The sequence below is a fragment of the Poromitra crassiceps genome (assembly GCF_964638095.1).
Source record: "Poromitra crassiceps genome assembly, chromosome: 21".
NCBI lineage: Eukaryota > Metazoa > Chordata > Actinopteri > Beryciformes > Melamphaidae > Poromitra > Poromitra crassiceps.
In genome coordinates, this window is record NC_139638.1 from 19,453,511 (window position 1) to 19,468,428 (window position 14,918).

Sequence of the window (14,918 nt, forward strand, 5' to 3'; positions counted from 1 at the left end):
GGCCCAAACTGCCCCCCTGGCCTGTGAGTGAGTACCATTCCTGGCAGTGTGTTGTCTCCCTGGTTGCGAAGAGATCGACCTGGGCCACGCCGTATCTCTGCCAGATTTGGGTCACAACCTCTGGGTGTAACCGCCACTCCCCCGGGAGGGGTCCTGTCCTGGACAGCATGTCCGCTGCTAGGTTTTCTACCCCCGGGATGTGGACTGCCCTCACCGAGGCCAGCCGAGGCCATGCCCAAACCAGTAGCTCCTTCGCCACCTGCAGACAGCGTAGTGACCTCGTCCCACCTTGGTGGTTGACATGGTAAACCGCAGAGGTGCTGTCCGTTCTCACCAGCACATGCTTCCCTTGTATGGCCGGCAACAAACCTTTGAGGGCAAGATGTACTGCCCTCAATTCGAGCACATTTATATGCTCCAATGACCACGGGGGCTCCCACATGCCCCTCACTGTTCTGCCCTCCCAGACGGCTCCCCAACCCGTCAGAGAGGCATCTGTCGTGACCACCGACCTCCTGTGAGGCAGATTCCCCAATGCTGTCCCGCTGTGGAGGAGGTCCCCGTCCCTCCAGGGGAGCAAGGCCTGCATGCAGGCCCGTGTGACAAGCAGTGTCCTCCTCCTGTCCCTTTTCGGATGAAGATGAAAGGAGTTCAACCACCGCTGCATAGACCTTGCTTTCAACAGGCCCAGGGGAATCACCACTGAAGCTGCTGCCATCAATCCCAGCAGTTTCTGGACTCTGTGCACAGTCACCAGCTTCCCCAGCTGAAAATGTTGTAATGCTCCCACCAGACTTTCCACCCTCTGAGGAGTGAGACATGCATTCATAGTCACAGAGTCGAACTGGAGGCCCAGAAACCTCACCTGTTGCGAAGGCTGCAGATTGCTCTTCTTCCAGTTCACCACGAACCCCAGAGACTGCACATGCACCAACACCATCTCTGTATCCCGGACCACCTGGTCCCGAGAGGGGGCACATACCAACCAGTCGTCCAGGTATGGCAGGATCTTGAGACCTCTCAATTGGAGGGGGGCTAGGGCTGCCGAGACCACCCGAGTAAAGATTCTCGGTGAGAGTGACAGGCCGAATGGCAGCACTTGAAATTGGTAAACTCTGCCCTTGAAAGCAAAGCGGAGGAAAGGTCTGTGCTCTGGCCAAATCGGAACGTGGAAATACGCATCCTTCAGATCGATGGACGTAAACCACTCCCCTGCATTGATCGCCTGCATGACGATTCTTGTATGCATCATTTTGAATGGTAGGACCTTCAGGTAACGGTTGAGTCGCCTGAGGTCGAGAATAGGCCGATGACCACCGTCTTTTTTTGGAACTAAGAAGTAGGTGGAGTAAAACCCAGTCCGCTGTGCGCTGCGCGGCACCTCTTGACACAGCACCTTTCTGCAGTAGACCCCGCACCTCCTCCACCAGTACGGGCTCTAATAATGGGTCCTTGACGATGGTGTGATGGACCTCTAAAAAGGGGGGGGGGCCGCCGCCGAAACTGCAGCCGATACCCATGAGCTACTGTTGACAACACCCATGGGTCCGACACTGCTCCCTCCCAACTGGCCCTTTCTCGAGACAGCTGGAAGGGACACTCGACGGCTGGCCCCTGACCCCTATGCAGGACCGCCGTTGCGGCCTGCACCTCTGCCTGAGCCCCTCTGCTTACCACCCCCCCGGAACTGAGATCTACTCTGGGGGTTAGTGGCAGGGTTTTGAGTGTGGCCACGAAAACTCTGACCCTGAGGCCCAGCCGGGCCCCCACCAGCTTGTCTATGCCAAGCAGATTGTTGTGCCTTCTGTGGCACCCTAAACCCCTGTGGCACCTTAAACCCCTGTTTAAAGGCCGGGGCTGGCTGGCGACACGCCCGTTGGACCGTGTCCCTCAAATTTATAGAGCGCTCCGCCCTGTCCAGCACGTCTTGAGACCCTGGATGAAACACTTGACCAGACACCACTGGCAGCTCCATTAGCTCACCCTTTATGGCCTCCGGCAACGAAGTTTGTGCCAGCCATACTTGCCTACGACACAACACTGCTGATGACATCGCCTCCCCCACATTGCGTGTCAGTTGCGAGTGAGCCGACAAAGCCGAATCAATCAGAGCCCTGGAATCTTGATCTTCCACAGGCATTGTCTTACGCAATGCTGCCAGGAGGAGAGCCAAGGCATTGCCCATACGAGCTGCCCGTGCATTAGCATTAAACGAGCGCGATATCAGCCGATCAGTTTTGGCACACTCCTTCCTGGGGCAGCGAGGATTATGAGAAACACGGGCTGGCCCAGCGTTGTCCATGACGCTATCGCCTGCTCCACTGGTGGCATATCCCCTAACCCAGTCTCCGCTGGGTAACAGGCATTAGCCAGCCGTCTACAGCCCGCATTGAATTGTGGCTTCTGCGACGGCTTCGACCATGCTGTCCTCAGCATCGAGGCATAGTCGTCTGCCACCGGAATGTCCGGAGGGGCACTAACATGAGATATGCCCTCCCAAACACCTCCTACAGGGGCTGGGTTGGGCACGGGAGGCTGTAAGCTGACAATTCTTGCCGCACTCAGTACTCTATCCATCAGAGACTTTGTGGCAGACCCGTCCTCCACCAACGCTGACTGGCCATCCACCTCAGCAGAATGTGAATGGGGGCCCGCTACATGGCTTCCGCTTTCTGAACGCCGTTCACTATCCAGCATCGAGTGGGGCGCGTAAAGCGTCAGCACGTCAGCCTCCTCCCTGTTGGCGGCCCCCCCAACATGGCTCTGTGGCCCCCGTGACTGAACAGTGTCCCGGCTAGCGGACTGACGAGCCTCCAATCTGTCCATCCTCTGAGCCAAACTCTGGATGGCAGTCAACACTTGCATCTGTGTGTCTGCGCTGCCGTTCCGCCGTACTGAAGCTGGGGCTGGCCGCTTAGCAGGTCTAGGGGTCTGCTCCCGGTTCGACCTGTCTCTGGAATCCTGACGACGTTCATGCGAACGCTTGCGAGAGCTCTTATAATGACCAGACCTGTCCGAACCGCGGTCCTTCCTCCTCCCACGTTCGGACGTAGAGTTACGGACCTCGTCCAATCTACGCAGTCTCTCCCTTCTTGACAGGTCAACCGCTGCACTGCAGGGATTGTCCACGTCTTCTGAGATATGGTCCATACCCAAGCATGATGGGCATTCCCGGTGCCCATCCTGGGGGTCCATCCTCGACCGACAAAGTCGACAGCATGAAGCCATGATGTAACAGCAGGATTCGGCCAGAGCAAGACCAACCCCACTAGCTGCGAACAGCAGTAAAGGGCAATTAATTCCAAGTAGTGGCCCGCACCGGTACGCGTACGCACCTAGCGAGACTCACATAAATCCCCCCACTGCGTACAGTGGTCTGGGGTATCAAACTTTCTTTAATTGAAGTGTCACTGATGGGTAACCTGCAAGACACAGAATTCCCAGCACACAGTCAAGCCCAAGCTAGCCTGTTAGCAACTAGCCTGTGGCTACAACAATCAATAGCTCAGCAGCTAAGCTACCAAGCCAAGCTACCCTAGGCTTAGCAGCTAAGCTACCCAGCCAAGCTAAGCCTTAGCTTAACACTAGCATGTAGCAAGCAATCTAACAATGCAGCTTAGCATAACACACTAGCACATACAAGCAATATTAAGCAGCAAACCAACACAATTCACAGGGACACTAGGCACCTGCACCCACAGGTGAAGAATTGAAAGGTGGTTTACCCAGTGTAATTCAGTACACTACCTGTCCCGGTCTTCTGAGGCGAGAAAGGCAAAGAGGTCGGGCCGGAAGTTGCCCCCCCTTTTATAGTGGGGGAGGTTCCGCCTCCGTGGGTCATGGGCATGACTTTGTTGATATATTGGTCTCGAGAGTAGGCGGAACGAGGGCCATCATCCTATTTGACCGTAGTGACGGTCAGAGTGAGGTCGAAACAGATCCTCAATCAGGGTCTCCTGTCTCTGGTTCATTTAGGTGTTCTGGTCCTGGGTCCCTGGTTGGTGGGTTGGTTGCACCTCTGTTTTTCCTGCCTTTTGGATGCAGGGTGGGAGCTGTGAAAATGGTCCATTGTAACTTTGTAACACCATCTCCTTTGTGAATTCTCACTCTGGATGGTTTTTACCATTCATTGTTTGTTTGGCTGTAAAGGTTCTATTTTGTACCTTTTTTGTCATTGAAAAATTGTGCTCTTCACATTTAGATCACTTGTAAGTTCTCATTCACGTGCAGTAATGAGTGATTCTAATTGATTGGCTGCAGCTGTGGTCTAGGTGTGTTTCTGCTACAAGACTGTGCTCTTCACCTTGTTTGTACATGACTTGACAAAGGCCACCAGGCCGAAACGTTGTCCTTTTATTAAATTCATTGCATCAGAGCCAGAGTGTGCGCTTTCTATTCTTTCTATGGATTCTTGTCCGTCACCGGCACCTCGCTGAGATTTCATGGTGTGCATTCTCTCCATTTTTGACAATAATTCATAAACAAGACATATCTAAACACATTATACCTCAAACACACTGCAGCTAAAACCAAAGACAATGAACACATACTTAAATTTGACTCTAATATCTAATGTCCATCTGACTGACAGAACTCTGACCTGACCAGCACAGGAGGCTACGATGCCATCATCCAGCATCACAATGATGGCAAGAGGACATGCAAGGAGGTGGAGGACTTCATGAAAGTCAGGTAATGAGACACTTAAAACACAGGATCTGGCAACGCCTGTCTGTGCTGCATAAGTAGCTGGATGATCTGAGGAGAGAAGATAGTCAAAATATGAGTCTATAAGCCCATTGTACATACTCAGCATTCAATTCAACAGTACTAGAAGGAGGTCAATTTCAACCAAATCTGTTCAGATATACTCACCATGGCCAGTCATGTTCATGCCTTATCTGTCTGGAACGGAGAAGACGGCTCTCAAGGTTCTTTTGCAGACATTAGAGTACTTTCCAAATGATAGCTCTGTCTGTAGTTACTCCTTGACAAGAAGGAACAGGTTTGATCTATTGATAGTAGTGCAGGCTTATAGTATAGCACACAACACACTGTTTATGTGAAATGACTTGTGCCAGCTGCTGTTCTGTACTTTGTTTCAGTCATCTTGAATAGTGGTGTCTAGACATGATTGTCTAGACATGATTTAGGCTTCATTCACACAATAAATAAATAAATCACATAGAAATGTAGAGCTACATATTTACAATAATGAATCATTATAATGTGATGATTTGACAAAGTTAGAAATCATATATTGATTCTATAGCTAAAATGGTTGTGAGATTTTGCATTACAACAATGCATCAACATAGGATTTTAAGACATCTTCAATCATATTGTTTTCTGTTTCAGTTATTTAATTGAATATGTGTTCAGAATCCCCTCTGGACCCTTACCATACTGATCATGAAGGAGCCCAGTTCTTGATGCTGCAGTGTGTCAATGGAGCCAGGTTGAATCATGTCAGAGTGTTGTTCAATAGATAGACACACACACTTGCATAAACACATCATAAACATGTATTGTTTTGTCTCAATGGAAGGTCTTAATGTCTTTTGCATCATGCACAACAACTGTAGACGGGCGCATCAGTCCCCTGATTTGTGTCCTAACTGACTTGATAAGCTACTTGAACACCACATTATACAACACGGTCATAACACTTGTGTCCTAAAGATGATAAAGGCATAAATACAGAATGTTCTAAATCACTTTCATTCACCAACACAAGCAATTCAATTTAACTAACACCACCTCTACTTAAATGACACACACACTTCAGGCCAGAAACCTCTCATTTATGATGAGTTGACTAGAGGTTTTGTAATGTAGAATCCAAAATGTATTTTAGCACCTTTTCAGCCTAATTCCTTATGACAGCCCATCAGAATAAGAATTCTCCATATCCTGTGCCGCTCTACAGCAGAGATGCTCACAAGTCATTTTTTGAAACCTCTTGATAAAGCAAAATTCAATTTGATCAATTCAAACAGAGAGTTAAGTAGGCCTGGCTGTGGAAAGCAGTGTTGATCTTATCTCATCTTTAACCACGTGACTTTTATTACTGTATCTTGCAGGGAGTGTGAAGTGTACATACTTCCAACCTGGGCCTAGAATAATTGTGTGTACCTTTGCTTCTGTTGCCCAAGGTCTACAAGTAACTACTAAAGCAGTGATACTCAACTTGCAGCCCGGGGGCCAGATGCGGCCCGCGACAGGGTGCAGAGTGGCCCCCCGACCATTTCCTAATAATTTCACCTTAGTTTTCATTGTGAATTAGAATCTAATTCACAAAAATAACTAATGTGAAATAAAGTTTGGCTGAGCTCCAGCTAAATTGTCAAATACCGCCGTCTGCTCACAACCCAGGCACTCATGTTTGTACTTAACCTAACTAACTTAACCTAACTAACTATCTGGTGTGCACAACATTGTCAGACTAAACTCCGGCTGACACCACAAAAACCTACAATCCTTGACAGAAAAATGTATATTGTTTGTTTATTAACTGGCCCCTGGCCTCCTATCATTTCACGAAAGTGGCCCCCGGGCAAAGCAAGTTGAGTATCCCAGGCTCAAAGGTCTGGAGTGGAAGGTCTTGATATCAGGCTCAAAGGCGGGCCCGGCGCCACGAGGGGGCGCCAGGGGGCTTTGCACCCTCAGTTCAATTTTGTGCCCCCTCACTTAATTTTTATTTTATTTTTTAGAATAGTTAATCTATAAAGGCCAGTTAGGCAATGTTTGTACCTGAGATGTTTCGGCTGCTGTTTCTGCAGTCTTCATCAAATTTGATCAGTTTAAGTTGATGTAGGCTACCCCCTATAAACAAGCTCTGTTGTTTCAGAATTGGCAGGGAAGCGCTATTTGCTGTGCTTTGGTTGTCACAAGGTGTCAGAGATGTAGCTATTTATTCAATTGGAACCTCACTGCATGTTGTAGTGATCATGATGTGATTAAAACACACACACACACACACACACACACACAGAGAGAGAGAGAAATGCAGTGTGGAGACGCCCTACGCCCAGGACTTCATGACAGGTAGGACTTCATGACAGGTAGGACTGCATGACAGGTAGGACTTGATCACTGATGACATCATCAGTGATGTAATCAGTCTGAACTATAGCCTCAGCATTAGGGCAATCAATACTAGGCCAATTAGGGCAATTAATCTGCCCTAACTAAAAAATCCAGCTCCATCAGTTTCAGCCCGATCGCACGTAAAACGGCATAGCTGTGGCAAACAGACAGACAGAGTCCACATTGCCAAGTTTATATATAGATAGTGATGTCAGAAAGATATGATGGTGCAAGTCCATGTAATGATTTAAATGATATCAGGAGCACCTTAAAGTCAGATGGTTTGAGTTGGGAGGCAGTGGGAGATTAGGATTGGAGTAATGTGATCACATTTTCTAGTTCTACTTAGTATTCTCATCTAAGTAGGCTAAAATAATGTAACAACACAGGGGAGAACCTGAGGTCTCCAATTTACAAGCCCAACAATGTTGGTTGTCATGGTAACCATGAGACCCGGACGTGTGACATGTGACGCCCTCATCGAGGACGAGCGCGTCCGGGTCACATGGTTACCATAACAACCAACAACAACATTCCTGGCGAAGGACCAACGTGCTTCGTTTATCCACCCAGACAAACACCACAAGCGGAAGAATCATGGTATGCGTCCCGCGTGATTTCTAACCCCACAAAGGATAAGCAATAACCACGCCCTGTGGCGCCGGGATTGGCCAGGAGCAACACTGGAGGGCACGCAGCCCAGCGATTTCATGAACCAACTGAATAGCTCTTGAGAACGGACAGCGATTTCGAGAGCGGACATTGAAATGAATTATGGTCACCTTAGCATAGTAATAATAATAAGCATAATAATTTTAATCTACACAATGTACACAATCTACAAAAACATGCAATAATATAAACAGTGTTGTGTTCACGTTCATAGCTCATATAATATAATGTATCATATCGTTAATTTCAAGCTCAATTCTTACCCAGAGAAAAGGTACAGCACTGAAAATGTAACAGTTTTTTAAACATCTTTATTTTAATAGATGAAAAACCCCAGGTGCTTTAGTCCCAAGCTTCAATGCTCCTGGCCAATCCCAGCGCCACAGGGCGTGGTTATTGCTTATCCTTTGTGGGGTTAGAGATCACGCCCCCCCCCCCCCCCCCACAGCTTCCCTCCGACTGCTCGTCTTTCTTCTTCTATCCGTACGTGCACATCATGAAGCGCTCGGCGGCTTGCCTGCTGAAAAAGCCGCTTTGACGCTGCATCTTGATACGGTACGTGCACATCTACAATGGCACGGCGGCTTGCCTGCTGAAAAAGCCGCTTTGACGCTGCATCTTGATAGGCTGTCTTGCTGTATTCTCGATTCTGATTGGTCCATTTCAACATCGCGCTGGAACCGCCCCCAGCGTTTCAGCGTTTCACTGTCGCAGACTAGAGGCGGCTTCTCTCCGAGCGGCTTCACGCTCGCGGGGCGGGACTAGGGCGGGACCTTTCGTTGAAGCTACCCAATGACAGCTCTTCCTACACATTTCCTCCCCGCACCCTCCTGTGTACAACGTTTCTACAGGCTACAGCTCCAAGCTGGAAGCTGGTTTGCACGCCCACAAAACGCTGCGACACAGCGGAAAAGCGAATTTGCCATTGTAGATGTGCACGTACCGTTAGGCTGTCTTGCTCTATTTCCGTGTCTGATTGGTCCATTTACCTCGCGCCCCCTGCCGCTGGAACCGCCCACAGCGTTTCACTAGGCTCGTTTGAGATGACTGCCGCCTCGCCTGGAAAGCAGGCGAGAGCAGGCGAGCGCAGTCAGGCGAGGCGTCAACAAGTCGAACGCTCTTGACAGCGCACTTGCTGCTCTTCTTCTTCTTCCGGTTTAACACCGGTAGGTAGCCTTTTAAGAGGCGCATTACCGCCACCAACACTCATAACAAAGCACCATGGCTGATATCGCCTTTGCTCACATCGTTGCCGATCAACTAGATGCGTTCGATTTGGAGCTATTGCTCGCACATGAACGCCATCCGTGGAGGTATGTTATGAATATGAGGCAGATAGCCTAGCATAGTGTTTAGAAATGGCAAGTTTGTATGTATAGAAGAAGAAAACCACAAGATAACATCACTAACGTTAGGCTGAAAGCCTGTGTGTGTGTGTGTGTGTAGGCTATATCTATATATTTAACGTATATATGTATATATATATATGTATATATATATATATATATATATATATATATATATATATATATATATAGATAGATAGATATAGATATATATATATATATATATATAGATAGATATAGGTACACACACATAGAGAGAGATACTCTGAATGTGGGCCTACATCTGTCAGGATACAGATCACATAATTTGTCAGTGAAACGTTATGTCACATAATGTATAACCTCAGTATCTCAGTAAACCGGTTCCAGCAGCTGCTCCATGTGTCTGCCTTCCCTAGAGCTGTACCCAAAATCCAGCAGTTTGTGGAAGTGGTGGTCCCGCAGTACAGTCTTTCAGACTTCCAAAGTCATTTTAGACTGTCCCGCGAACATGTTGAAGTATGTACAAAACCAGCACACATTGTATACATGTATGTTGTTATAGGCTACACCTTATGATTAAATGCTAATCTCTTTTGGCTCTCTCTCCATCATCAATCAGGACCTGATTACTGACCTTGGCCCCCATTACATGAACCCACAGCACACCAAGTTGCCAGTCACCAACAGTGTCCTTGCATGTCTCTGGACCCTGGCCAACCAGGAATCCTATCGAGGCATTGCAGACCGATTCAACATTACCAAATCCACCGTCTCACTCCACATCCATCAATTCTGCAGTCTTGTGAACACCCACCTCTCACACCACATCACTTGGCCCACAGATCAAGCTCTGCAAAATTCAGAGCTAGGTTTCCGAGCTGCAGGATTTCCAAACACTGTCTGTGCTGTCGATGGATGCCATATCCCCATCGTGAAACCACACTGCAATAATCCGATAGCATTTCTCAATAGAAAGCAGTTCTATTCCGTCCTCCTCACAGGATTCTGTGACAGCCAGCGCCGGTTCTGCCATGTCAAAGCAGGTGACCCTGGCAGTTGGCATGATGCGCGGGCATTCCGTACGTCCATTGTGGGCTTACAGCTGGAGCAGGATCCCCTTTCCGTGGTGCCAGAGGGGATGTATATCATCGGGGACTCTGCATATCCCCTATTACCCCAACTCATGAAGCCATACAGGGATAACGGCCATCTAACTGGCAGGCAGAGACGGTTCAATCAGAAGCTGAACACAGCCCGTGTGGTCATTGAGCATGCCTTTGGAATCTTAAAAACAAAGTTCCGGAGGCTCAAATGCCTACACATGAAAGACATTGGGAACATTAGTTCAGCAGTCACCGCCTGCTGTATCCTGTACAACATCTGCTTGAGGCCTGATGACCTTGAGGATGACCCTGATGATCTGGTTGATCCTGACCCTGACCCTGACCCTCATCCACCCCGAGATGCAAATCACGTCAGAGATTTCATTTCTGGCCTCTTGTAGACATACAACACACACACACACACACACACACACGGGATGCATGATGAACAATATCAGCAGATTATATTTTTTCAGCACTTGTGAAAAAGTCACAAAAATAGGGCATCTTTTTGGACCTCAGTTGGAGTAGTTTTCCTATTTTGCCCAGTGAATGAACATTTTTGAATCTTTGTTTCTATTCTGTATTGTGCATCCTTTTTTGTGGGCTGGTGGGTGTTATCCCACAGGGTGATGTGATGCACTTTAAAGAATATCCACAGGACAGGTGTATTGTATGCATTGCCTCCTGTGGATAGTGCCTCTCCATCATCAAGACTCCTGCTGTGCCTCCAAGTGGCAGCTCATGGAAACTGGGCATTTCAAACCCCAGGCTAAATCAGCAGGGGATCTCGGAGTATCAGTGGTCCCCAGAGGTGGGCTACTGTTTCACTTCCAAAGTGGCCAACCAACCACTGCCTCAGTACCTTTTAGGCTAACATTTAGTGTTGAACCCATGATATTCCTTTTGGGATGAGCCAAAAGAATAAAAGCCCTCACATTGTTCCACCAAAAGTTTAAAGAATGACAAATACTGTGTAAACTGAATCATTTATTTATTTTTCATTATATCGATGAGTGTTGCCTGCTGGCTGATGACTTGGGTCATTTGGTTTGAAAGGGTTGTGAGACTGGTCAACAGCTTTTGCTCAAAGCGCCTTCTCTTCCTCTCTTTCAGCCTCCTCCAGCGCTCCTGGTCTGGTCGCACCAGGGACTCCAGCACAGCAGTCCTCCTCTCTGCATGAGTCTCATACGTGTCGTAGAAGTTGCTGGACACTCGCCTCGTGGTGGAGCGACCTGGCTGTAGGGTGGAGGTGCTTGGCAGGGTGGTGGAGCGACCAGGCTGTAGGGTGGAGGTGCTTGGCAGGGTGGTGGAGCGACCAGGCTGTAGGGTGGAGGTGCTTGGCAGGGTGGTGGAGAGACCAGGCTGCTCCTCTGAGAGGGAAGGGGTCACCGACCTGAGCCCCAGCATGGATGGGGTTTTTGCAGGGAATAGAGGGGTCTCCCTGACGGTGCCTGGCAGGGCCTCCCCAACCCCACATTTCCCAAACAGGTCATCCATTATCTGAGGAAGTAAAAATAGCTGAAAATATTCTCACAGTATATACGTAGTCTCACTGGATTTACAAGACTATAATACAGTAAACAGAGCACAATACAGTAAACACACGCCTTACTTGCATTTAAGGACAAATTTGACTCACCACATAGTACTCCCATGTCACCGTCTCCTCTCCTGTTGACCGACACCTATCTTTTGCTCGCTTGTAGGTGGTAAGGAGATTGCCAAGCTTCTTCCTTAGCTTATCAGCAGAAAAGGAATAACCTTTTCTAGTGAAATCCTGCGCCAGTTTTTTGTAGAACCCGATTTTATTGCGGAGGTAGAGGTGTTTGTTGGCTCGTGTCAAGTCCAATAGTAGCAGTATGAGGTTATGGTTGAAATCTATTAACAAACAAGTGTTATTCACAGAAACAAGTTACATCCAAATTGCAGCCATTTCAATAATTCAAGGGAGGAATATAGTTACTTACCTTGTTTGGGGTCATCACATTCGGTCAAGTCGAATGGAGGGGCTGAAGTTCCAGAGGTGAGGTCGGAGGTGGGCGCTGGGTGCCTGGGGTGGGGCACTTGGTGAGGGCTGGGGGAGGGAGTAGGCCTTGTGGCAACAGGAGGTGGACGCAGGATGGATGTTGGTTTGATTACTGGTGGTGGAGGCCTTGTGGCAACAGGAGGTGGACGCAGGATGGATGTTGGTTTGATTACTGGTGGTGGAGTTGGAGTTGGTGGTGGAGGCCTTGTGGCAACAGGAGGTGGACGCAGGATGGATGTTGGTTTGATTACTGGTGGTGGTGGTGGTGGTGGTGGTGGAGTTGGAGTTGGTGGTGGGTGTAAGGTCAGCTGGCCATGTCCTAATGCATATTAATGTGGAGAATAAAGTTTTGTTGGAAAATAATGTTGAATTTGTTCTTTGTCTATGGGAGAATATTTACCTTCCGTCCCTCTTGCAGCTCGGGCTTGCTTCAATAGATTGGCTGTAAAATAAGGATCTGAAAGGGCAATTGTCAAATCATCAGTTTGATGCAAATCACCAAATCATCAAATCATCATCATAGTCTTTTCTTACCATTTCTGATTCTCTCTGCAGTCTCCAGGTCAACTGATACAAGGACTTGTCCTTGACTGTCCTGCAAGGACATCACTATTTGCTTCTTCTCCATCTTTCTCTCCATCAAACTAAGGTCTTCACTCTTGTCTTATATATGCTAGCCATAATGAGAAACCACACCTACTGTAGGTGCAAGAGATGAGGAATGATTGCAAATACTAATTTATCCCAGTTGTTTGCAATTGGGACTATTAGCCTACCATTCAATTTCATGTCATTGGAGCACTTTCTCACATTTTATAAGGTGCAAGAGATGAGGAATGATTGCAAATACTAATTTATCCCAGTTGTTTGCAATTGGGACTATTAGCCTACCATTCAATTTCATGTCATTGGAGCACTTTCTCACATTTTATAAGGTGCAAGGGATGAGGAATGATTGCAAATACTAATTTATCCCAGTTGTTTGCAATTGGGGCTATTAGCCTCCAACATTCAATTTCAGTATCACTGTGTTATAACATGGGATCAGGATCTGTTTTAACTGTTGATGTGTTGTCCTGTCTAGTCTCTGTTCCTTATTATTGGACCCCATTTAAGCAGGCTTTTACCAGCTTAATGGACTATCCAGGCAGTAATCTCTTGTGATCCCTGTGATTTTTTTATCATGTATTTTTATGTTTGACGTGTACTTTTATTTGCTTTGAATGCCAAATGGATCAGATCAAGGAAGGCAATCAAAGATCAAGCTGCATTTTAATATAATTATTTATTTTGTCATTCATTGATACACTTTAATGTCAAGGTGACATAAATACATATTTTGTGGAATTATGACAGAAACCAGATAAGTGGGTATTTCAATTTGGTGAAAAATGACTCATTCAAAGGTGATGACAACTCAATGGTTCTTATTTTCAGGTGATTATGGAACATTGCTTTGCATAGAATGTACTTTGACATATGGCTTTGCACTAGGCGAGTGAATTGACACCTACAGTGTGTAGGTGTTAATTTACTCCAGGAGATGGCAGTACTACTGTGGGTGACACCGTGACAGCTGTCATGAACATCAAAGGAGAAGAAGAATGGCCAATGAGCGCTCAGGTCGATGCGTTCTCGTCATCCTCTGTCATCCTCTGTCATACGCAGTTGGTGGGGAGCAACTGCGGCGCCTCGCTCCAAATCTGCGCCCGCCTCGCTCTCGCGAGAGTCACGTGACTCACGCAGTCGGGCAGGACGGAGCAAGTCGGACAACTTTCTAACCATCATGCAACGGGGCAAGCAAGGCGCTGGTCGAATCTGCGCAGAATCTGCTCATCTCAAACGAGCCTACTGTCGCAGACTAGAGGCGGCTTGTCTCCGAGCGGCTTCACGCTCGCGGGGCGGGACTAGGGCGGGACCTTTCGTTGAAGCTACCCAATGACAGCTCTTCCTACACATTTCCTCCCCGCACCCTCCTGTGTACAACGTTTCTACAGGCTACAGCTCCAAGCTGGAAGCTGGTTTGCACGCCCACAAAACGCTGCGACACAGCGGAAAAGCGAATTTGCCATTGTAGATGTGCACGTACCGTATGCCGCAAGGCATTCTGGATATTGTAGTGGTGACGCGTGTTGAAGCTCCTATGCATTGCACGAGAGTAACGTTAGCAGTAGCCTAGCGTATTATTTCCACCTTATACTTTCAGAGGGTTAATTTACAAGCAGAATACTCGTATGTGCGGGTGATATTATCGCTAGTATATAAAGTGGAAGCGGGGCTGGACTCCGTTAACTCAGAGGAAGAAGAAGACTTAATGGACTCGGATGAATGCTTTAGCTGTGAAGCTAACGTTAGCTGTGAAGCTATTTATTGGAGCTTAGAAAGATAAAGTTGGTCACAGTTCAGGAGGAAAAGTTCCAGTCTGTCACTGTGTGAACATTAAAATGTCTAAAGTCCAGAAGCTGAGAGCTGTGGTGAAGCTGTGTCGGGTGCAGTGGCCGTTACACAGAGAAGCCTTGCCTCCAGACCTCCAGCAGCTGTTGGTTAAAGAAGAGGTTCCCGCTGAGCAGCAGGAATGGAGCCCCAGTCTGCACCAGGAGGACCCAGAGCCCCCACATGATATTAAAGAGGAACAGGAGGACCCAGAGCCCCCACATGATATTAAAGAGGAACAGGAGGACCCAGAGCCCCCACATT

The 14,918-nt window shown here is 47.8% G+C and overlaps 1 protein-coding gene across 1 annotated transcript; it reads left to right on the plus strand.

Moving 5' to 3' along the window:
* Positions 1-3,158: 3,158 nt before the first annotated feature.
* On the plus strand, positions 3,159-10,593 carry LOC310795317 (uncharacterized protein; the record flags this gene model as incomplete). The annotated part of the gene is made up of 4 exons (XM_083657367.1): positions 3,159-3,209; positions 4,592-4,692; positions 9,506-9,605; positions 9,709-10,593. The coding sequence occupies 4 exons, from the start codon at positions 3,159-3,161 to the stop codon at positions 10,591-10,593; spliced, it is 1,137 nt and encodes a 378-aa protein (XP_083513493.1).
* Between the last annotated feature and the right edge of the window lie 4,325 nt (positions 10,594-14,918).